The 25,212-nt window shown below is 36.5% G+C and overlaps 1 protein-coding gene across 1 annotated transcript in view; it reads left to right on the forward strand.

Annotated features, from left to right (window-relative positions):
• Positions 1–25,212, forward strand: part of PPP3R1 (protein phosphatase 3 regulatory subunit B, alpha) — a 64,356-nt gene that overhangs the window by 31,916 nt on the left and 7,228 nt on the right. Inside the window, exons 2-4 of the mRNA XM_055399200.2 lie at positions 5,990–6,029; positions 23,904–24,080; positions 25,140–25,199. Of these exons, the coding sequence (XP_055255175.1) occupies positions 5,990–6,029; positions 23,904–24,080; positions 25,140–25,199 (277 nt within the window). The remainder of the gene's footprint in view (positions 1–5,989; positions 6,030–23,903; positions 24,081–25,139; positions 25,200–25,212) is intronic.

Consider the following 25,212-nt stretch of genomic DNA (forward strand, 5'->3'; position numbering starts at 1 on the left):
TTAAACCAAATTCCTTAAGCTATGTAGATTTTTATATGTACCTATAAAACTCGTCTTTCAATAAAGTTCAGTTCAGTCGCTCAGTCGTGTCCAACTCTTTGCAACCCCATGAATCACAGCACGCCAGGCCTCCCTGTCCATCACCAACTCCCGGAGTTCACTCAAACTCACGTCCATCGAGTCGGTGATGCCATCCAGCCATCTCATCCTCTGTCGTCCCCTTCTCCTCCTGCCCCCAATCCCTCCCAGCATCAGAGTCTTTTCCAGTGAGTCAACTCTTCAGATGAGGTGGCCAAAGTATTGGAGTTTCAGCTTTAGCATCAGTCCTTCCAATGAACACCCAGGACTGAGCTCCTTTAGAATGGACTGGTTGGATCTCCTTGCAGTCCAAAGGACTCTCAAAAGTCTTCTCCAGCACCACAGTTCAAAAGCATCAATTCTTCGGCGCTCAGCTTTCTTCACAGTCCAACTCTCACATCCATACATTCAGTAAAGTTTAGGATAATGTTAAACCTGGCAAGGGATATCAAAACATAATAATTGTTGTCTTCATGGACTTTAAAATATGAAAGTAAAGTGAAAGTGAAAGTTGCTCAGTCGTGTCTGACTCTTGGCGACGCCATGGACTACAGCATGCCGGGCTTCCTTGTTATTCACCAACTCCGGAGCTTGCTCAAACTCATGTCCATTCAGTTGGTGATGCCATCCAACCATCTCGTCCTCTGCTGCCCCTTTCTCCTTTTGCTGTCAGTCTTTCCCAGCAACAGGGTTTTTTCCAATGAGTCAGTTCTTCGCATCAGGTGGCCAAAGTATTGGAGTTTCAGCTTTAGCATCAGTCCTTCCAGTGAATATTCAGGACTGATTTCCTTGAGGATTGACTGGTTTGATCTTTTTACAGTCGGTGGGACTCTCAAGAGTCTTCTCCAACATCACAGTTCAAATATCATTAAGGAGTTTTGTATCCATGAACATGAAATAATGGAGAATAGTTTTCTTTTTTGTAATGTAGTTGTCTCATTTTGCTATCAAGGCAATGCTAGCCCCATAAAATGAGTTAGGAACTATTTCTACTGCTTTCTAAATGAATTTGTATGTTTTTGGACTTTGAACATATGATAGAATTGACCAGTGAAGGCATTAGGTCTTTAGTTTTTTTGTTAAAGGTTCCCCCCCCCCCCCCAATTCAATTAAATAGCAATAAATCTGTTCAACCTACCTCTTTTTTTCTCTTGAGTCAGTTTTGGTAGATTCCGTTTTTCAAGAAACTTGTCCATTTCATCTGAGTTAAACATTTTATTTTCATACTTTTTTAAATATACACTTATTTTTCTTTTAATGTTTGTAGGATCAGTAGTGATTTGTTTGGGGTGTTATTTATTGACCTTTTCCAAAAAATGAAGTTTTGATTTTACTGGTTTTTGTTTCTGTTTGTCTACTTTCTAGTTCATTAATTTCTGTTTTTAGTTTTCTCTTTCTCCCCTTGCCTTGGGTTTTTTCTTTTTCTGGCTTTTAAAGGTGGGAGCAAATTTTGCATTTTAGACTTCTCTTCCAGTAGTACTTTCCTCAAAAGACTACTTAACTTGTGGCCTTTAAATTCTGATCGGTTCAGCTTTCACTCTGTTCAGAATATTTTGATTTCTCTCGTCATTTCTTCTGTGACTTTTGGGTAATTTAGAATTGTGTTGTTTCAGTTATTTGAATGTTTCCAGATACTTTTGTTTAATTCCATTGTAATGAGAAAATACATTCTGTGTGATTTCAGCCCTCTGTTAAGACCTTTTTTTTTTTTTTTAGGCTCAGAATAATGTCTGTCTTCATGAATGTTTATGTGCTCTGGAGTAGAGTATTTTGTTGTTTTAGGACATCTTGGTTGAGACTGTGTTACTCTGATCTTCTGTAATTCAGTTTACTTTATCCTTTGGTCTGCTTGTGTTAGTTACTGTGAGAGAAATGTTAAAATCTCCAAATAGGATTGTCTATTTCCTTTCAGTTCTCTGTGTTTGACACATTTAATTTTGAAGCTTTTATTAAGCATACAGTTGGTTCTTAAACATGTGTTTGAACTTTGAGAGTCTACTAATACAGGGATTTTTTTTTCCCCAACAATATTGTAGTACTCAATGATCAAAGTGAATCCATGGATTAGGGTATCTCTGAGGGTCCTAGAACCAATCCCCTGTGATTACTGTGGGATAACTACATATGAAAGGGTTCTGGGACCCAGTTATGAGTTTTTCCTTACACAACCACAAAATTCTTGCATACCAGGTGTCCTGCAATTCAACTCAATTCTGACACTATTTATCTAGAGATAGCTTGAGATTCCACAGGTTAAGGGCTCAGACCTACAAGATTGCCTCCACTCCCCCGCCCCTTAGATGGGAATTCCAAGTCCAGGTTGTTCCTTGAGGTTCTGACCAACCAGTTATAGATTGGAGGTTCCAACAGCCCCCACCTTGAGTTTGATTAGTTTGCTAGTGCATCTCAGAACTCAAACATTTTACTTACTCGACCACTGGCTAATTATAAAAGGATGTAACTCAGGAACAGCCAGATGGAAGAGGTACATGGGAAGGCATGTGGAGCTTCCATGCTGTTTCCAGGTGCTCCCAAACCCAGAAGAGATCTCCAGCCCTTTTTTTTTTTTTTTTTCTGGAGGCCTCATTACAGAGGCAGATTGTTAAACCACTCACCAGTGGTGATTGAGTTTGGTCTCCAGCCCAGATTAAATCATCAGCCATTGGTGAGTGGTTTTTTTTTTTTTAATCCTTATTTTAATTTTGGGTCTTCATTGCTTTGTGTGAGTTTTCTCTAGTTATGGCGTACTCTTTGCTGTGGTATGCCAGCTTCCCATCAGGGTGGTTTCTCTTATTTCAGAGCATGGGCTCTAGGATATGTGGGCTTCAGTAGTTGTGCATGGGCTTAGTTGCACTGCAGCATATGGAATCTTGCCAGACCAGGGACCGAACCCATGTCCTCTGCATTGGCAGGCAGATTCTTGTCCACTGCACCACTAGGGAAGTCCCTTGGTGAGTGGTTTAACCCCCAGCCCATTTCTATTCCCCAGAGGCTGGAAGGTGGGCCTGAAAGGTCCAGTCTCTAATCACGAGATTGGTTCCCCCGGCCACCAACCCCTATCCTTGGGCCTTTCCCATAGTCATGTCATTACTATAGCAAAAGAAATCTTGATAGCTCTCCTCACTAAAACATTCTATGGAGTTCTTGTGCTAGAAATGAATGAGGACCAAGGATATTTCTCACTGCGTATCACAGTATATTTAAGATGGTTACATCTTTCTAAATGAATTGACTCTTTTAAGGTTATGAAATAATTCTCTTTATCACTGGTAATATTCCTTGTTCTGAACTCTGCATTGTCCATTATTGTTAGCCACTGTATCTTTTGATTATTGCTTGTATGGTATATCTCTTTCTTTCAACCTGTCTGTAAAGTAGACTTCTTATAGATAGCATATAGTTATATATTCTTTTAATTGGAGTTATTAGGCCATTTATATCAAATAATATAATTCTCAGAATGCTTGGATTTAAATCTAAATTGCTAGTTACCATTTTTTTCTCATTTGATTTTTGATCCTTGCTTCCTATTTATCTACCTTTCTTTGGATTGTTTTTATGATTCCATTATATATTTTTTTATTATAAAGTATTGCTCTAGGGTTTACAATATGCATCTTCAGCATCATGCTCTACCTTCAAATAAAATGTTTCCCTTGTATAAGATCTTGACAAATATATTAATTTTTTACATTTTTTTTTGTTACACGTTTTACTTCTACACATTATATACTCTATAGTACATTGTTATGTTTGTGTTAAATAGTGAAAGTTATATTTGAAAGACATTTAAAAATGAAAATGTATATTTTTCTTAATTTTTGGATGTCTTGCAAAGACATTTTACCTTAATATTAAATATTTGAAAGATACTTTTCTGGGCATAAAATAAGACAGGTTGAGGTTGAAATAAGTTTAGGAGAGAGATGAAGCATTCATTGTTGATGGAAAAGCCCCGAGAAACCCAGCCAGATTGATCCTTGGGTCTTGTGATTGCTTAGAAGGAAGTGATAACAGGCAGAGGATGGATGGTGTCATTTATAAAGAATTGATAACACTGTGAAGGTCAGTGGGCTGGAGAAACAAGGACCTGGTTTCTAAGTCCTCCCTGAAACTACTATATAACCCTTTTGCCTTCACTTATGAAACAATTACATTTTAGCATTTAAACAACATTTTAAAAAGTTACATCATTTTAAAAACACCTCACAGTGACAGTATAAGGATCACTATACTTTTTTGAGAGCCTCATAAGAAACATACTTAATTGTAACGTAGAGTGGAATTTTTAAATATGTGAGACAATAAAAGATAAGTAAGAATCATGGTAAAATCTTAAGGTTAATTGAATAAGATGCAAAATAAGTAGAACTCTTATCTCTGCTCATTAATAATGTCATTTTTAAATCAATGTTTGCTACTTCTCTCTCTGTTTTAATATATATTTGATGTTTAAATTGACCTAAAATTAGACTAACCAGTTAAATTAGCTGCTATAATTTTCAAGGAAAAGATTGTTGGCAAGATAAGAATTACAGATGCTAATTTACTGATAAACTTTGCTCAGACTTTACTTTTACTTAGAATACTTTTAGTAACCTTACGTTACTCAGAATGCTTTTAAGAGTTTAAAAAGCTAGCTTGCCAGATTAAGATGATATTTCTCATTTCAGACTGTATTCAGTAACTTCTTGGAATACTTTGGTATATTCAAATATTTAAGTGTTAATCCTGTTGTACACTTCCTGCTAGACAGGGTCACAATTAGATAGCTGGGATATAGGATGCAAGGTATACTTAGTTTTATTGCTGCACTTTAAAAATTCAATATGTATTACTTTTAAGTTCTATTGACTTTTTCAAAAATTTTCTTCATCATTTTTACTTCATGTGAGCCTGTTATACTTGGAATTTTTACCGTTTTAGATTTAGAACTATTCCAGGTGGCACTAGTGATAAAGAACCTGTCTGCCAATGCAGGGGTCATAAGAGAAGCAGGTTCGATGCTTGAGTCAGGAAGATCCCCTGCAGTAGCAAATGGCAATCCACTCCAGTATTCTTGCCTGGGAAATCCCATGGAAAAGAGGACCCAGGAGGGCTACAGTCCACAGGGTCACAAAGAGTTGGACACGACTGAAGCAACCTAGCACTTGTGCACACACTTACCTGGTTCTATTATTAATCAAATGGTCTGATTTTCACCAACTTACTTGACCTCCGTGTACCAAGTCATCAAGAATTGTTAAATGTAGGCCTTGGATCAGGTCTGTAGTTTTTCTTCAGCACTTTTTTCCTTAAATAAAATTTTAAGTTAGGAATCCAGGTAAATTGTATTAACTTAGAGTTTATCCATGAGATAAGACTTCTCCTGAAAAAAAACAAATGGAGTTCAAGTGGCTGGCTGTCTTACACTGGACCTACCTTCCTATTATTTTTCCTATCTTAATTGCATAGCATATAGAAAATTCAGTTTCAATGCAGGTATAAAAGGTAACAGATTTTTCTTAGCAGCTTTGAAGTCTCAGTAAACTCTTCAGTTAAAGAGAGATGGCAGGAGAAGCTTTATTCTGAACTCTACCCGAAAATGAGTTCATCCAGCAAGACATGTTAGAGCATTGACAGTGTGTTAAAATTTGATATACAGTATGTTTAGGGTGTTAAAATATGTAAAATAAATTTGAATCAGATGTTTGCGTATGTCTTAAGTGACAGAGCTACAGCTCAGGCCTGTTTGATGCAAGAGGTCTTTCTATCATATTGTATAATTTTTAAAATAAAAAAGTGTTTATAGTCTATCCACATTCGTTTATGGCTATTGCTCAATGTTTCATGACTCAAAATACTCAAGTTCAATCTTCTAAAGACATTTGTGCCAATTTTGTGACTAACTATTATTATTTCTTTTCTCCAGGGAAATGAGGCAAGTTATCCTTTGGAAATGTGCTCACACTGTAAGTGAAATATTCTTATCAAGAATTTATTTTATTTTCACATCTTTGAATATGTACGTATGTAAGTCATATACCTCTGTGTATTTGTATGGCAGAGTTAGTTCTTAGCCATTTTAAATGGTTAGTGAATTTGACTTAGTCTTTATGAGTTACCAGACTAGTGGAAGATATTTTTTTATAGATCTCTTTACTATTAGTGTCTGCACTGTGTTGTAATTACAAGTTGACCCTCAAATCTCAGTGGCTTAACTCAACAGAAGTTTTTCAGATTAACAAAGCTTCAAGTAAACTATTTATTTAGCCTGTGGCTATGTAAAGTCAATACTTATTGGAGGCACAACTCTGGTAGACTAAGCAGCTATTGCATAAGACCTTTCTGGGGAGAATGAGGAGTATTAGAAGTGTGAGTGGGCTGGTAATTTCTGACTGTACTGGAGAATGTAAAGAACATGGCAGTCTTACAGATTCTTGATTCAAGGATCAGAGGACCAGGGAGCTTAAATAAAAATCATAAGGTCTCTTGTGTGGAAGTACAATGATAAGGGAAGAAGGGAGATCATGGGAATTGGAATGGGGACCCTTGGTAAATTTAGATACAATCCTGAGGTTCCAGAATTCTCAAACTCTTCTGAACCTTCCTTGCCTTTTCTGCCATCCCTGTGTGATGAAGCTGGTCGTGCCTTGTTTGGAGACAACTTTCTTTGCAATGAGGTTTGTCTTATTAAAACTGTTTTTCCATTGTTCATCATTTCTTCAGTCTCCTTTCTTTTCACTTTTCACTCTCATCAACACTTTTGCTTTCTGGTTAAATGCTCTATATCAGCTCTTTTCTTGACTGACTTTATTGTCTTTCAGATCTCAGCATAAATGTCCCCTCTCTGGAGATGTTTTCTCTTTCTTTACTCTCTTCAGAGTCTCTCTGACAAGGATAGCACCCAGTTTATTTTCTTCATAGCAGTTCCCATAAGCTTAAATTACTTGTTTATTAATACATTGTAATCCACTTTATTTTCTATTTTGTAACTTCTACAATTAAAAAAAAATTTTGTGGTGATACTCTGACCAATTACCCATAATTTGGCCATCTCAACTGCTATTTGCGTTTTATTTTACTGTTTGCTCCCAAGCTTTCACTTATGAATTTCTTATATAACTTTGATCACACATAGCTGTGTATTTCTGTTTTAAACATCAAGGTAAAATGTTGTATCCAGTGTATTGTTAGAATAGACCAAAACCATAACTAATCATGACTGTCTAGACCAGAGGTTGGTAAACTACTACTTACCAACAGTTTTGCTGATAAAGTTTTATTGGAACACTGCCATGCCCATTTGTTCGCATATTGTCTATGGCTGGTTTTGTCTGACCTGTGAAATGTGGTCAAGGTAAGAGTAGCTTAACAGATTAGTGCTCCAAGTGTTACCTGGATCGATAATTCTTGTCTGTGCCATAGTTAATATGTCAGTTAAATAGTTTCTTTAGAAATCTGCTCAGAATTGTACCTTGCCACTTACTGCTCAGCTTGAGCCTGTGGTGTAGCCATTCCTTCTGTTGCTAGTGGGCTAAGAATGGTTTATAGAATCCTGTAATTAACTAGGATTCAGGGTGCAAATAGAGTTGGGGTGGGCTGTGGGGAGTGCGATTCTGAAAGGTATGAGGGAGGTTAGTTTTTGTTTCTTGATTAGGGAGCAGAGGTCCTAAGGGGACAGGACATCCCAGGTTCTAACCTTCTGCTCTCCCTGTAAATCTGGGACTGAGGGTCATTTACCTGATCGCTGAGAAAAATGTACCAAAGGCAAGATGGTGTTCCCTTCAGTGTATCCAAGATGTTGAAAGCCAAGTTTTTTAAAATAGTAAGAATTTTAAATAGATTTCGTACACTGTTAAAACTGTTTCAGTTTTATCCTCAGAACTAAGTCTTCTTTCTTCTGACTTCATCTGTGCTTTGAGGAGGCTTGACCCTTGTCACTAAATATCTGTACTTGTCAGTGATTGTTCAACTACATGAGTCTGTCTGCCTTCTTCTGTCATCCAGTAAAAATGTAGTCTTCCTCCTTCCTAGTTAGTTCACTAGAATATAATATATTTTATACATGATTTGGATGAATTTGAATTTATCCACATTAAAACCACAACTTTTCCCCCACCCACACATTGTAGTAAGTCTTTTTGAGCTCATTTGCAAAGCTTTATTAATGAGAGAGCTTAGTGTTATCTGTACAGCTCTTACCAATAACACCAGTCCTTGAGACTCTTGACTTTACGCTCTTCCCTGTTCAGCTTGTGCCTTTTAAGACCTCGCTCAGGTCTGTGTTCTCTGGGAGACCTTCCGTAGCCCTCTCACATCATCAGTAGTTACTGTCTCTTTTGCTCTTTTAGTATTTAAATTGTACTGTTTTGTAAAAGGTAATAAAATTCTAAATTATATACTGTAAAGTACTGACACACAGATAAGTACCCACAGAGTGCTTACAGTCTAGCTACTGGGAGAAAGAGAAATGCATTTTTTTTTTTCCATTGGAAATAAATCATTATGAGCAATAAAAGCAAAGGGTCCAAGAGGGGAAATTACCGTTGGTTAAGAAAAGCTTCATGGAAAGGGTAATGTTTGAAATGGTTTTTTGAAATCTGCATAAGATTTGAATGCTGATTAATTCTTACATCTGTCTGGTCATTTGCCTCTTTCAGTCTCTAAATTCCATCCAGATCTTTGACATTTTATCTAACCCCATGCCTTATTCTTTCTAGCACCCTACTTTTAATCAGTGACTTAATGCTAATGCTTTAAGAGATGCTTAAGAAAAGTTGAGGCCATTTCAAAGGGTTAACCTCATTACTTCCTCACACCATCACCCTGCTGCCTGCCACACAGAGAAATTTTCCCATTCTCTTAGTCAGGCTTAATAGCTCTTTGCTTTCAATGTCAAAGTTTGGGTTATCTCCCTTATTCAAGGTCAGCCTCTGCACTTGTGATTTTGGTCTCATCCCCTCCCCTCTTGGACCTTATTTTTTTTACTTTCTTTCCATTTTTACCTGTGTCTGCAGCTTCTTCATTTTTCTTCAGATAGTCAGCTCCCCTTTGATCCTGCTTCTGCATGTATCTCCCGGTTTTTCTCCCTTCTCTATCATATCTGAGCATTGCAAGAGCATATACAGTGATCTCCATTTCCTTATTTCTGTTAATTTCTTTGCCTGCTCAAATCAGGCTTTCATCTCCTACTTTTATTGAAACTGTTACTATTGTGAGGTCACCTTCATTTTATTGACACAGTGCCCAATTGCTAAATCTGATGGAGTAAAAAAAAAAAGCCTGTAAAATCATTTGTGGTATTTGGGGAAATTTGAACACTGATTATTTACTATCAGGGAATTAATTAGTAATAATTACTGTTTTAGTTAGAATAATATTGTGTTTAAAAAAATATTTTAGAGATAGATGGTAAATACTGAACAGACATGGACATGGTACTACTACGTCTGGGATTTGCTCTAAAATACTTGAAGTGCATTATAAATAAGATTTTTAATGTGTTAATAATTGAAACTCGGTGATGGGTATGTGGGATTCATTATGAGTCTCTCAATCTTTATATTTGTCTAAAGTTTTCTTTATATGTATTTTTTTAATAAGTGAAAAAAAGTGGAAAATAACTGAGTAATATCAAGGAGAAATTATTATTTATAGATAAGTATGGCATGCAACACAACCAGCTTTAATAATAATAATAAGAGGTGGTTAAGCTCATTTTCACCACTAAAAGAATTGAGGTGTTCCAACAGAAGTGGAAGTGTGATGCCTGGCATAGAGCAGATGCTGAATGACTGATCTGTTGACTGAATAAGCTAGTGCGAGCTCAGTGCTGGATTGCATAGACAGCTAGTTGGATAATTTTAAAGGCTGTATCTTTAGAAAAACCCAGTAGTTACCAGTCACTCCATTTGTTTTCATAAATAATAACAAATACTTACATGGCATTTAACATGTACCAGGCACTGTTCTAAGCATATCACATAGATTTACTTTTTAACCTTCGCAGTAGTCTCATGAAGAGGTGGTGTTACTTTTCACATTGTATAGATGAAAAAACAGAGACATCAGTAATTGACCTAAGATCACGCAGCAGCAGGTAAAGTAACAAAGCTGTGATTTATATCAAGCAATCATGTTCAAGTTGTATCTTTAATCAATACAGTACAGCCTCTCTTATAGTAACTCTTATCAGATTAATGTTATGTTTGTCTACATGAATGATTTTATGGAAAATCAGACTTGTCTAAGATATATTTAGGTATTCTGATTTTGTGTGTCTCTTAATGTCTCTTAATTCAGTATTTGGTTTTTGTTGGATTAAATTATTCTTGGCCATTGTGACTTTGTTCTTTCTGTTGGCTAACCTGTCTGGAGAAGGAAATGTATACTCTTGTGATTTGCTCAAAGACTGTGGTTGTAACTTGGCATGATAACTTGGAAAATGGCTGAGTACAAGATACTAGGTTAGATAGTTTAGCAGAGGGCTAGATTGGAGCACAGGTGGAAGTGAGTGGAAAGTCAGATTCACCTGATTTTTTTACTGTTGATAAAGCCAGTATAACTGAATAATTTTAATAAAATTGGTAAACGTAGGGCCTGTTTTGTAGATTGAATGCAGATGAAAGACTAAAAAAAGTCTTTTATCTGAAGAGATTTCTCAATTTTCTTTTGTTAGAAGGTGACCCAAGAGGAGCTTGGCAGGCTCTGAAGGAACATTTTTGCATAATGAACTGTCTGTAGGAACCTTGAAGACACCGTTACCACTAGGACACCGCTCTCATTTTAGGTCAACACTTCTCATATTTAAGTAGTTTTGTTTCTGGTTTGAATATTTCTGCTCACAGTCAGATTGTCTCAGGGAGGTTTACATGTTCATATTCTTTATTTAGACTCGGATGTTTCTTTGTTTTGAAAACAAAAATTTTTTCACAGAAAAAGTTAATCTAAAGTTAATTTGATTTCCTCTTTCACTTCTGCATTCCTTTATGTTTCCTTCTTATATGGAATAGTTAACTCACTATAATTTTTCAGTGTTTTGTATTCTAAAGAGTAATCTGGTTAACTCCCAAATCATTCATCATCGCAAAAATTTTTGGAGGAAACTTTTAATATCAACAAAAATTTTGTCACTAACTTTGATACACTTGTTACTTTAGATTAAGATCTTCATAAAGGTATTCCATAATTCATGCTTCTTAAAGACTCCACCAACCATGATGATCAGTTGCTTAGTGGTCCTGAACTCTACTATATTTCCCCTAGTCCACTGAGAATTGCTTACCTTCTCTTTTCTCTCAGTAAAGCTTAATCCTGAGGAATGAAGTATAGTGCACAAACTCGAACACCTGGGCTTGAATTTGCTGCCTTGTTTCGTAGTTACAGTACCTTAAAAAAAAAATCCCTGGATGGTCTGCTATATTCTAAATATTTCAGATTTTTATGTGAGCAATCTTAGGAAAAATGAAGTGCTACCTCTGTTTTCTTTATCCGTGCTGTCAGATTTTGGCATCGTGGTAGCACTTACACATTTTAAGTTTTAGCAGTGAAAAGTCCATGGCATGTAGTAATTTGAGAGTCTACCACAAATTAGAATCGTTTTGTAGCTGGTATGTAGAAGACAGTTACATCAGCTGGTGAGAAAGCCTATCTAGGCATTTAGCATAACTATAAATTCTTGGGTCTTTCTCAGAATGTTAGAGCAAAAGATATGGAAAAATATGCAAGGAACTTGGGGAACAATACAGAATGTAATAGCATCTGCCTAAAAGACATCTCGAAAGATGTAGTAGATAAACAGAAGCAAAAATAACCAGTGTATTAGTAGGAGAAAATTTTCTTCACCTGAAAAATCGTATCTTCTGATTGGAAAAGCATTCTGATACTTGAGAAGTTTCGATGAAAAGAGGTCTATATTTGGTGTTAACCTCTTGTAATTTTAGAAGTCCAAAAGCAAAAAAGAAAACCCTAGAAGCTGCTTGACACGGAAAAGTTTGGCCTCAAAAGAACGAGAGTCTGCTGACATTGGAATTCTTAGCAGCAGCAATAGGTATTAGAAAGCAATAGGACAGTTAATTCAAAGTTCTGAGTTCCTAAATCCAGAATTTGATATCAACCAAATGATTACTAAGGTAAGAGATCAAATTAAAGACATTTCCAGAAATTTAAGGACTTGCAAAATTTACCTTTCATGAGTTCTTGAATATGCACCCAGAAAAGTGAAATAGAAGTTAGAGAAAAAAGAAAGAAACTAAATCCAAAAACTAAATCTCTAAGATACCAGTGAAAATCCCAGGATAATAGCTCTGCCAGGGGGCCTGGAAAGCAGGTGGTTCAAATTAGAGCAGGAAGCCAGAACTGTCTGTGGAAGACATCATCAAGAAGAAAGTAAAAGCCATTACATAAATTGTATGCTGGAATTTCTTAGTGTTAAGATAAAAAGCAAGTCAGTAAGAAAAAAAGCAGAGTCTGTGGTTGCTGCAATATGCAGTATTACATTCTTGGTGATAAACCACATTGAGCTCTGGAGCAGCCATAGATAAGTCTTTTGACTAATTGGTCCTGAAAGTAAAAGAAGACTCTTGAATATGCTTGATTTTGTGAAAATACCGTATTTGGGGCGGAGTTGGTGGTGGGGAGTGATACAGTGCTAAAGAAAAGGGCAACTAGCATATTCAAGCACAACATATCATAGAAATAGATGAAAGCTTGGAGAATGTGGTGTAATGAATTAGGGTTGAATTTGATTTACAAAACAATGGAAATCATTGAGAGCCACATCTTTTGAATAAGGTATGTTACTGACCTACACAGTATACTAAGGTTAAAAGAAAAAAAGAATATGACTTTAAAAAAAATTAATTATTTTTAAGTGGAGGCTAATGCAAGGAGATCCAACCAGTCCATTCTAAAGGAGATCAATCCTGGATGTTCATTGGAGGGACTGATGCTAAAGCTGAAACTCCAATACTTTGGCCACCTCATGCGACGAGTTGACTCACTGGAAAAGACTCTGATGCTGGGAAAGGTTGGGGGCGGGAGGAGAAGGGGACGACAGAGAATGAGATGGCTGGATGGCATCACTGACTCTGTGGACATGAGTTTGAGTGTACTCCGGGAGTTGGTGATGGACAGGGAGGCCTGGCGTGCTGTGATTCATGGGGTCGCGGAGAGTCGGACACGACTGAGCGACTGAACTGAACTGAACTGAACTGAATTACCTTACAGTGTTGTGTTGGTTTCTGCCATCCATCAGCATAAATCAGCCATAGGTATATATGTATATCCTCTTCCCTCTTGAACCTCCCTCCTAAGAGTATGACTTAGAAGCCAAGTTATTAATAACTTAGAAAACTTGAAGGTGTGTTATCTGACCTTATAAGTGTATGCTTTTTCATTAACTTATTGCATATTTTGATTTGAACAACAGTGTAAATAAACCAAAAGGAGAAAAAACAATACCAACACCTTCAGCAGGAAAACCAGTTGGAGAACATCTTAGAAATAGGTTTTTTGGTTTTTATCTACGTGCAGTGTGGAAATACTGTCATTATTCCCTTTTCTCCACACTTAGCCCAAGAATACAGGTTGAGTTGAGGAACAGCAACATTTAGTGTCTCTGACTGATGCTAAAGCTGAAACTGCAATACTTTGGCCACCTCATGCGACGCGTTGACTCACTGGAAAATACTCTGATGCTGGGAAAGGTTGGGGGCGGGAGGAGAAGGGGACGACAGAGAACGAGATGGCTGGATGGCATCACCGACTCTGTGGACATGAGTTTGAGTGAACTCCGGGAGTTGGTGATGGACAGGGAGGCCTGGCGTGCTGTGATTCATGGGGTCGCAGAGAGTCGGACACGACTGAGCAACTGAACTGAACTGAAGCCCAATATTCCATGTTAACTCTTCTGGTGGAACTAACAAGGAAAAGAAATTATAAAGTATTTGAAGAAATCCCTTTATCTAGCTTTTACCATCAAGCTTTTCAGATTAAGCCATTTTACTTAACTCTCTGGGTCTTTTTTTCTCATCTGGAGTTTTTCATTTCCAAGGTTTCTTCCAGCTTTTTGCATTACATAGCTTTTCTATGACAGATTTTCTTCTGAAACTCAGTGAGCTCTGAAAATTCTAAGAATGTTTTTTTAGGACTAAGTCTGTAGCTTCTTTTGTGACATCTTTGGACAGTATTCATTTGCCTTGTGAAGTTTGATGTGGTAGATCATTTTTGACTGTGTCTTTTATGTAAAGTAGAAGTTAGTGTTACATAGCGTTCACATTTTGAAGGAGCATTCTAGAAGAAAGAAAGGAAACAGTTTCCAGTATTAATGAAAAAGCTGAAGTCACTTACAGTCCCTATACATGTTAAAAGAATAACAAGGCAATTTTATAAACAGTTTTATTCCTAAGTTCTACACCTTGGATGAAACAAATTCCTTGAAAAACGAATACAGGCAGACCTCTTTTTATTGTATTTCACTTTATCATGCTTGCAATATTGCATACTTTTTCATTATTATTGTTTGTTATGGTGACTGATCAGTGATCTTTGATATTTCTGTTATGACTTGCCAAAGGCTTAGATGATATAGCACTTTTTAGCAATAAAGTATTTGTAGATTTTTTTTTTACATAATGCTGTTGCATACTTAATAGAATACAGAATAGTGTAAACATATTGATAACTTTTATATATGCATTGGAAAACCAAAAAATCATATGACTTGCTGTTTTTGCAATAGTCTAGAACCAAATCTGTGATATCTTCAAGGTATTACCCGTTCCTAAAACTGACACAAAAGGGAATAGAAAATCTTAATAGCATTATATCTGTTAATGAAATTGAATTTTTTCCCACAAGGAAATCTCCAGGGCCCAGATGGCTTTACTGGTAAATTCTAGCAAACATTTAATGGGGCAAGGGGGGAATCAGTCATAATCTAGAATCCTTCAGAAAATAGAAGCTAGCATTACACCAATAGCAATACCAAAGATGAAGCACAAGCTGGAATCAAGATTGCCAGGAGAGATATCAATAACCTCAGATATGCAGATGACACCACCCTTATGGCAGAAAGTGAAGAGGAGCTCAAAAGCCTCTTGATGAAAGTGAAAGAGGAGAGTGAAGAAGTTGGCTTAAAGCTCAACATTCAGAAAACTAAGATCGTGGCATCCAGTCCCATCACTTCATGGCAGATAGATGAGAAAACAGGGAAACTGTCTGACTTTATTTTTGGGGGCTCAAAAATCACTGCAGATGGTGATTGCAGCCATGAAATTAAAAGACGCTTACTCCTTGGAAGGAAAGTTATGAGCAACCTAGACAGCATATTAAAATGCAGAGACATTACTTTGTCAACAAAGGTCCATCTAGTCAAGGCTATGGTTTTTCCAGTGGTCATGTATGGGTGTGAGAGTTGGACTATAAAGAAAGCTGAGCACCAAAGAATTGATGCTTTTGAACTGTGTTGTTGGAGAAGACTCTTGAGAGTCCCTTGGACTGCAAGGAGATCCAACCAGTCCATCCTAAAGGAGATCGGTCCCGGGTGTTCATTGGAAGGACTTATGTTGAAGCTGAAACTCCAATATTTTGGCCACCTGATGCGAAAAGCACTCATTTGAAAAGACCCTGATGTTGGGACAGATTGAAGGCAGGAGAAGAAGGGGACAGCAGAGTTGAGATGGTTAGATGACATCAATGACTTAATGGACATGAGTTTGGGTAAACTCCGGGAGTTGGTGATGGACCGGGAGGCCTGGCGTGCTGTGGTTCATGGGGTCTCAAAGAGTCGGACACGACTGAGTGACTGAACTGAATTGAACTGAATACGAAAGATGCTATAGAAAACTATAGACCTGTATTCACCATGAACATAGATGAAAAAATCCTTAAATATTTTTAAGTCACATAAATAATATGTAAAAAGAATAGTAAAGCGTGATCAAGTGGAGTTTATCCCAGGAGTAAAAAAGAAAATCAATGTGATTCACTATATTGACATAATAAAAGAGGAAAAATTTCTCAATAGGTGTAGCAGAGTATTTGTTTGAAGAGTTCAGTACCCATTAATGATAAATATTTTTGGTAAATTAAGAACAGAAAGGAATTTTCTCAACCTGATAAAGGCACCTACCAAAAAAACCTACAGCTAACGTCATACTTATTTAATAATAAAAGACTGAATGCTTTCCATGTAAGATTGGGAGGAAAAAGCAGTTTTTCACTCTAATTGTAGTCAAACTTGTACTAGAAGTTGTAGCCAGAAGTTAAGTTCAGAAGAAGTTGTAGCCAGAAGTTAAGTCCAGAAGAAGAAATAAAATATGAAAGTGAAAGTCGCTCAGTCATGTCGGACTCTTTACGACCCTATGGGTTATACATCCATAGAATTCTCCAGGCCAGAATACTGTAGTGGGTAGCCTTTCCCTTCTCCAGGGGATCTTCCCAACCCAAGGATCGAGCCTCGGTCTCATACATTGCAGGCAGATTCTTTCCCAGCAGAGCCCCAAGGGAAGCCCGAAATAAAATGTATTCAGATTGAAAAGGCAGGAGTAAAATTGTCTTTATTCTTAGAAGACATGGTTGTGTTTGTAGTAAATTCTGTTACCAGAAATAAGTGAATTTAGCAAGATTGTATGCTACAAGGACAGTATACAAAAACCAGTGGAATTTCTATATAATAGCAGTGAGCAATTGAAAAAAATGAAATTAGCAAGAACACTGTTTATAGTAGAATAAAAACATTGGGATATTCAAGTGTAAATTTAAACAACTAGATGTTAAGATCTATACATTGAACTATGAAACATCACTGAGAGGAAACTTAAAAAGACCTAAATAAATGGAGGGAGGTACCATATTCCTAGATTGGAAGACTTTGATACTCTCAAGGTATTGGTTCGACTCAGATTGATCTATAGAGTTAAGACAATCTCAATCAAACTTTCAGTAGGGTTTTAATAAAAACTACCAAATAATTATTAATTCTATATAGGAAAATTACAGGTCTTAGAAGAGCCAGCACAGTTTTGGAAAGGGTCAAGAAAGTGTGAGGACAGTGTCCCCTGATTTAGAGACTTACTATGAAACATAAAACTGGTGTTGACATAAGACAGATAAGCAAATCAGTAGAGGGTATAAACCCATGTATGTTTTTATTCACTTAATTTTTTAAAAACATTTTTTAATTGGATATGTTACATGTAACATTTTGTGAATTTAAGGTACAACTTGTTGATTTGTATAGTTAATTGGTTTTTGACAAAAACATCAAAGATACTATTATAAGGGGAGCCTTTTAAACAAATAGTTGGAATGAAAGTTTACCCTTAACTTACAGAAAACATTTGGTCATAAATTTAAACCATAAAAGCTACAACTATGGAACTTCTAGAAGAAAACATCAGCCAAAATCTTATCGGCAGATTTTTAGTTGATCTGCGAAACATGAATCATTAAAGAAAAAAATGGCTCTCACCAAAATCGAAAGGTTTTGCTCTTTAAAGGCAGTTTAAAAAGTAAAAGAAGATGCTTGAAATACCTCCACCTGACAAAGGACTCGCACCAGTCTAAAAAGAGAATCACACAACTTTTAAAAGACAACCAGACAGTGAAGAATCTGCCTTCAATTCAGGAGACCCAGGTTCAGTCCTAGGTTGGGAAGATCCCCTGGAGAAGGGAATGGGTACCCACTCCAGTATTCTTGCCTGGAGAATTTCATGGATGGAGGCCTGGTAGGCTCATGGGGTTGCAGAGTCAGACATGACTGAGCAACTAACATTTTCCCTTTCACATTTAAAGAGAGAAAGGATTTGAAGTCACGTCACATATGAGTTGCCAATAATCACGTGAAAAAGATCCTCAAGATCATTAATCCTCAGAGAAATGCAGGTTAAAACTACAATCACATACTGCTGCCATCCACCAGAATGGCTCAACTTCAAAAGACTCACAATACCATGATCTGGCAAGGAGGTAGAGAGAGCCCTTGGAATTCTCAGGTAGTGCTGATGGGTATGCCAAATGGCACACACACTTTGGAAAACTTAACAGTCTTTGAAAGTCAGACATGTATTTACCCTGTGATCCAGCAATTCCAGGAAAACATTTGTTTACACAAAGATTAAGTATAATATTCTTAGAAGCTTTATTCCTAATGGTTTCAGATAGGAAATAATAGGAATGTCTATTAAAGATGAATGCTTAAACTGATTGGGAAGTATTGATACAATGGAATATATATACTACTCTGCCATAAAAAGGAAGAAACTACTGACATATGAACCAATCCGATTAATGTCAGAAGCTTGATGAGAAAAAGAAGACGTCAAAAACGTAATGAGAAAAAGAAGAGTACATACATATGATTCCATTTACATGAAATTCTAGACAGAATTTAGTTACAGAAAGCAAATCAGTGGATGCCTAGAGTTGTGGTGGGGAGGTAAGTGGGGTGTGTTTGTGATTGATTGAAAGGGACCCAAGGAAACATTTGGAATGACACACGTGCTTTTTGTCTCGATTGCAGCGCTACTTCCATAGGGGTATACATTTGTCAAAACATGTAGAACTATATGATGTGTTTTTGGAATATCATTTATTTCCCAAAGTTGGTTTAAAATTTCTTTTTAGCATTTTATTTACAACTTGATAATCCTTTTGTTGGTGCTGATGTCTTGTTTTTGTATATTTGATAATTAATATTTTAAAGTGGGCTTCTCTCATAGCTCAGTCGGTAAAGAATCTGCCTGCAATGCAGGAAACCCAGGTTTGATTCCTGGGTCTGGACGATCCCCTGGAGAAGGAAATAGCAACCTAGTCCAGTACTCTTTCCTGGAGAATTACATGGACAGAGGAACCTGGCAGGCTACAGTCCATGGGGTCACAAGAGTCGGACACGACTTTGCAACTAAACCACCACCACCATTTTAAAGTGTGTAATAATTTAATGTAGAAACACCAAAAGCACATATTTCATCTTGCTTTAGAAAATTGTGATATACCCCCTAAAATCTAGATATTTTAAAAGTGGTTGAAAGTTTTTCACTTGTAAGAAAAAGACACAGTACAAATGTCCATATTTCATAATATACCTTTTTGATTCTCTTTCAATATTAATAGGGAGTTTTCTTTGTTTCATTGTCAAACTGTTCTGTGTAGAACATAAATATTAGACTGTTAGTCTGTAGAGAAGGTCATCATAAAATTGGGTGTGTATTTTGAAGCTGCTTCAGTTCAGTGCAGTTCAGTCCCTCAGTTGTGTCTGACTCTTTGTGACCCTATGGACTGCAGCACACCAGGCTTCCCTGTCCATCACCAACTCCCGGAGCTTACTCAAACTCGTCCATTGAGTCAGTGATGCCATCCAACCATCTCATCCTCTGTTGTCCCCTTCTCCTCCCGCCTCAGTCTTTCTCAGCCTCAGGGTCTTTTCAAATGAGTCATTTCCTCGCATCAGGTGGCCAAAATATTGGAGTTTCAGCTTCATCATCAGTCCTTCCAATGAATTTTCAGGACTGATTTCCTTTAGGATGGACTGGTTGGACTCCTTGCAGTCCAAGGGACTCTCAAGAGTCTTCTCCAACACAACAGTTCGAAAACAGTAATTCTTCGGTGCTCAACTTTATAGTTCATGGAGCGGTTTATGAAGGTTTTTATCTGTGATGGTCTCTTCTGCGCCCCCTGGTGGTTTTGATTTCTTATTTGGGATAGCATTGGAAATACAATCATTACTTTTGTAGATTGAACAGCCATTACTTTTGTAGATTGAATTTTGCAGAAGACTTTAAAACTTTTAAACTAGTCTTTATGTTGAAAACCTACCTGATAGCTTCTGTTGACAATAGTGTAAGGCTTTAATCATATGGTAGTCTTTATAAGAATCACTTTTAAAAAAAAAAGACTTTTTTTTTTTTTTTTTTTTACAGTAACAACCTAGTTAATAATGAGGGGAAAAATTATTAGGCAATACCACAGAAATAAAATTTTACAAACAAGACCTACCTAGTTCAGTTCAGTTCAGTTCAGTCGCTCAGTCGTGTCCGACTCTCCGCGACCCCATGAATCACAGCACGCCAGGCCTCCCTGTCCATCACCAACTCCCGGAGTACACTCAAACTCATGTCCACAGAGTCGGTGATGCCATCCAGCCATCTCATTCTCCGTCGTCCCCTTCTCCTCCCGCCCCCAACCTTTCCCAGCATCAGAGTCTTTTCCAGTGAGTCAACTCGTCTCATGAGGTGGCCAAAGTATTGGAGTTTCAGCTTTAGCATCAGTCCCTCCAATGAACATCCAGGATTGATCTCCTTTAGAATGGACTGGTTGGATCTCCTTGCAGTATAAGGGACTCTCAAGAGTCTTCTCCAACACCACAGTTCAAAAGCATCGATTCTTCGGCGATCAGCTTTCTTCACAGTCCAACTCTCACATCCATACATGACCACGGGAAAAACCATTGCCTTGACTAGACGGACCTTGGTCGGTAAAGTAATGTCTCTGCTTTTTAATATACTATCAAGGTTGGTCATAACTTTCCTTCCAAGGAGCAAGCGTCTTTTAATTTCATGGCTGCAATCAGCATCTGCAGTGATTTTGGAGCCCAAAAAAACAAAGTCTGACACTGTTTCCACTGTTTTTCCATCTATTTCCCATGAAGTGATGGGACCAGATGCCATGATCTTTGTTTTCTGAATGTTGAGCTTCAAGCCAACCTTTTCACTCTCCTCTTTCACTTTCATCAAGAGGCTTTTGAGTTCCTCTTCACTTTCTGCCATAAGGGTAGTGTCATCTGCATATCTGAGGTTATTGATATTTCTCCCAGCAATCTTGATTCCAGCTTGTGCTTCTTCCAGCCCAGCGTTCCTCATGATGTACTCTGCATATAAGTTAAATAAGCAAGGTGACAATATACAACCTTGACGCACTCCTTTTCCTATTTGGAACCAGTCTGTTGTTCCATGACCGGTTCTAACTGTTGCTTCCTGACCTGCATACAGGTTTCTCAAGAGGCAGGTCAGGTGGTCTGGGATTCCCATCTCTTTCAGAATGTTCCACAGTTTATTGTGATCCACACAGTCAAAGGCTTTGGCATAGTCAATGAAGCAGAAATAGATGTTTTTCTGAAACTCTCTTGCTTTCTCCATGATCCAGCGGATGTTGGCAATTTGATCTCTGGTGCCTCTGCCTTTTCTAAAACCTGCTTGAACATCTGGGAGTTCACGGTTTACATACTGCTGAAGCCTGGCTTGGAGAATTTTGAGCATGACTTTACTAGCGTGTGAGATGAGTGCAATTGTGCGGTAGTTTGAGCATTCTTTGGCATTGCCTTTCTTTGGGATTGGAATGAAGACTGACCTCTTCCAGTCCTGTGGCCACTGCTGAGTTTTCCAAATCTGCTGGCATATTGAGTGCAGCACTTTCACAGCATCATCTTTCAAGACTTGAAATAGCTCAACTGGAATTCCATCACCACCACTAGCTTTGTTCGTAGTGATGCTTTCTAAGGCCCACTTGACTTCACATTCCAAGATGTCTGGCTCTAGGTCAGTGATCACATTAAGACCTACCTAAGATGATGCTAAATTTAGATCAGAGTTTGAGGAGAAAATAGGATATTTGAATAGTCTCAAAGTACTCCTCCCAGTATTTTTCAATGCAAAGGGAAAGATAGTAGATTTATGTGGAGAAATCTGACAGAAACCCCTTTGGCCACCCTTGACAATGATGAAGTGGGCACATTATTTCTATGGTATTCTTGCTCCAAATGTATTCTAATGATAAAAAAAAATAAACAATTCATGCTGAAGGACATTTTACAAAATACTGGATCAAAAGTTTCAAAGTCATGAAAGACAAGATAAAAATTGAGTTGTCACAAATTGGAGGAGACTTAAGGAAAAATTACCAAGAATATGCAAAAATAATAGAAGTCTCAGTTATCACACACCCAGCTTCTTCTGATGTTAACATTTCACAGACTTGAAATGCAATTATTGTTATCAAAATCGAGAAATTAATCATTGTTACAACATTGTAAGCTCTATATTTTAGTGGGAAAAAAAGGTGACTTTGAAAAGTTTTTTCTTTTCCAAGATTCTGTTCAGGATACCACATCACATTTAGTCGTTTCTTTGAAAATACTATGAATGCTCGAAGGATTTGATAGACTTGCTTTATTTTGTTTTTAAATCATTAACAAACCAATAGGTAATAAATTATTTATAAAGTGGCTGTTAGAATTTTTTGAAGGAATAGTTTTCTGTTTTTTTATTACTATTATACAAATTTTGAGAATTGGCTAAAATTTGAGGAAAATTTGTTTTTCTACCATTCTTCTTACTTCTTTTCCTTTACATTCTGAGAAACCTCAAAACCACCAAACAGTGGAGTAGCAGCTTAGTGTGTGTGTGTTTAGTAGTAACAGTGCTTGAAGGCCTACGTCTCTTTGGTGCTGTTGGGAATCTCTTATATTCTTTTTTCTAAATGAGAAAAAAATATATATATAATAAATTGTTGATGTTTTTTTATCTGAGACGATGATGAATAGATAAGCAACCTTCTATGTATTAATATTATATATTCTTTAGTGTTGTGTCCAGTTAGAAATACTTTTTTAAACTTAAGAGTAGCATCATGAGATCTCTGAAAGCAACTTCTTAATTATTTTTTGTGTTAATACTAACAAGATTCTTGATATCACTTCTTTAAGTAACCATCCAGATTGCGCATTTATTCCTGAGTATATTCAAGGGTGCATTGATCTGGATAAGGTTGCAATAATTTAATTTGGTTGTTTTCTGTGTTAACATTCCATAGTAATAGCTGTATTTTAGAAACTCAGACTAAAAGATCTGTTTTTAGCATCTTAATTTTTAGAGGCATACATATATGTATGATTGTAAGATTATCTGTTATACTACTTTGTATAGTATAGTTTAAATTGAATATGTAGGAACTTTCAACTACTAGAAAAGATAGTCCCTCCCAGAGGTATCCTTACAAAAAGTGGAAAAATAGCATGAGTCTCAACTTGGCAAAACATGAAAAACAGTATCTCTGAGTCACAAGATGAGTCAAAAGGGCGAGGTTTGTTTGTGTTTCCTTGTTCATCTGTTTTAAAGGGAGTGTGATTCCAAGTAGCTGAAAAAAATCTTTGATGAAAGATGGTGCCAAAAGTTGGAATTCTTTATATTTAGAAGGACAGATCTGAAATATTGAGTGGTGTTGCCAGGATGGATTTGATCTGTGCCTAATTTTTAGGAGATTGGTAGTAACTGTAAATGAAAAGTAACCTTTAAAAATATTTAATTTTTATTAAATTTTTTTCTTAAAATTTAATTAAAAATTAAAAAGTGCTGGGTTTTATTTGTTCATACTTGTGAAGAATGATCTTTAGATGAATATTCAAGAAGCTGGCAACATTGGAGGGAGACTTTGAATATTGAACTGTATTCACACCTTGTTCAGATTTTGAACCATGAACTGAGAGAAAAAAACTAAATTAAAATTTTAAAAGAGAAATGAAAATCAGAGTGCCTGCTGTACGTAGCAGAGATTGATTTAGTCCGCCTGGTATGAACCACCTGACTTTCATGATCAGCTTAGCATTGTCAATCCTGTAATATCTTGGTACTCAGCATATAGTTGGTTGTATATTATGGCTGGTGCAGACAAGCAAAGAGGTAACGAAAAAAAATTTCATGATATATTTTCTCTGTTATAAGAAGTTAGTCCATAGTATGTTCAACTCTGAATTGAAAATTAAACTATTGGATAACTGCTGAATTTTTTCTTGTAGTTATCATACAATCATTTGGTAAATCGTGCTGCCTCTTTTTGTTTGCTTTTAGTTGATGCTGATGAAATTAAAAGGCTAGGAAAGAGATTTAAGAAGCTCGATTTGGACAATTCTGGTTCTTTGAGTGTGGAAGAGTTCATGTCTCTACCTGAGTTACAACAGAATCCCTTAGTACAGCGAGTAATAGATATATTCGACACAGATGGGAATGGAGAAGTAGACTTTAAAGGTAAGAAAGTAGTTTTCATTAAACTGCAAGTTAGATAATCTATGAATAGTCTTACATTTCTATATACAAAAATGTCTGAAAAGTTGACTTTTTCTTGAATGTCTTTGAGTACTGGTTTTCTTATTATAATAGATTGTTAAAACTCAAAAGTCTGATATATGGACCTTTAATAAACTAATAAGACCTTGTACTTTTTGGGACATAAATGATCGAAGTGCCCTTTTAGGTAATCTAAAAAATGGGATTTAGTATTTCTTTTGTTGTTAGAAAATTTTAGAGAAACTTAAAATATTAGAAGCCACATTTTTTAAAAACGTTTTTTAAAAGAATGAGACTTTAACAATAAGTCAGCAATAAAAAATAAGCTGAAGTCAGAAGGATAGGAGTATTATCATAGAAAGGATTAATTTAGCTAATCTAGATTTTACAAACACAGTAGTGCTTTTGCTAATGTCAGCCATTTGATTCCACACTTTAAAGTAAATAAACCTTTCGTTTCAGCAGGAAATCAGCAGTTTTTGTTATTTTCATTTGAAGAATTGAATTGTCCAAGTGAAGGGCTCTAAGCTGGTTGTGATTTAGTGTTCAGCAGCAGTGAAGAAAAGTGACCATTTGTTATGAAACTTCGAACAGTTTATATAAATAATTCTGAATTTTGGAACCAGAAACCTCCCAATTTTTTCTGCCAAACATTGTAAATATTTTTTTAAAACTCTTTTGTATAGTCATATTCTAAGAATATAGAGTTAAATAGCTTAAAGAATATGTTTTTGAGTGTTATGCTCTGTAGCAACTAATAAATAATAAGTAATAAATCAACTTGCTCAAGTTGATTTGATTTTAGAGAGTTCCAAGTTCAAATTATGTATAGAACCTTGTTTGTTGAAGTTTCAAATTTGGTTTTTTCAGTTGTAAACACCACTAGTAATACTTTCTTTTGGAACAGGAAAATATTCTATTGTGAGCATGTAGGGTTTGTGTCCATGCGCATGTGTGTATTGTTCTTCTTTGTAAAAAATTGAAACTTCTGATTTGTAAATATTTTTTATTCTTATTCAGAGTTCATTGAGGGAGTCTCTCAGTTCAGTGTCAAAGGAGATAAGGAACAGAAGTTGAGGTGTAAGTATTTTTC

Source organism: Moschus berezovskii, chromosome 11, assembly GCF_049115385.1.
Source record: "Moschus berezovskii isolate FMDL1 chromosome 11, NW_MosBer_1.0, whole genome shotgun sequence".
Classification (NCBI taxonomy): domain Eukaryota; kingdom Metazoa; phylum Chordata; class Mammalia; order Artiodactyla; family Moschidae; genus Moschus; species Moschus berezovskii.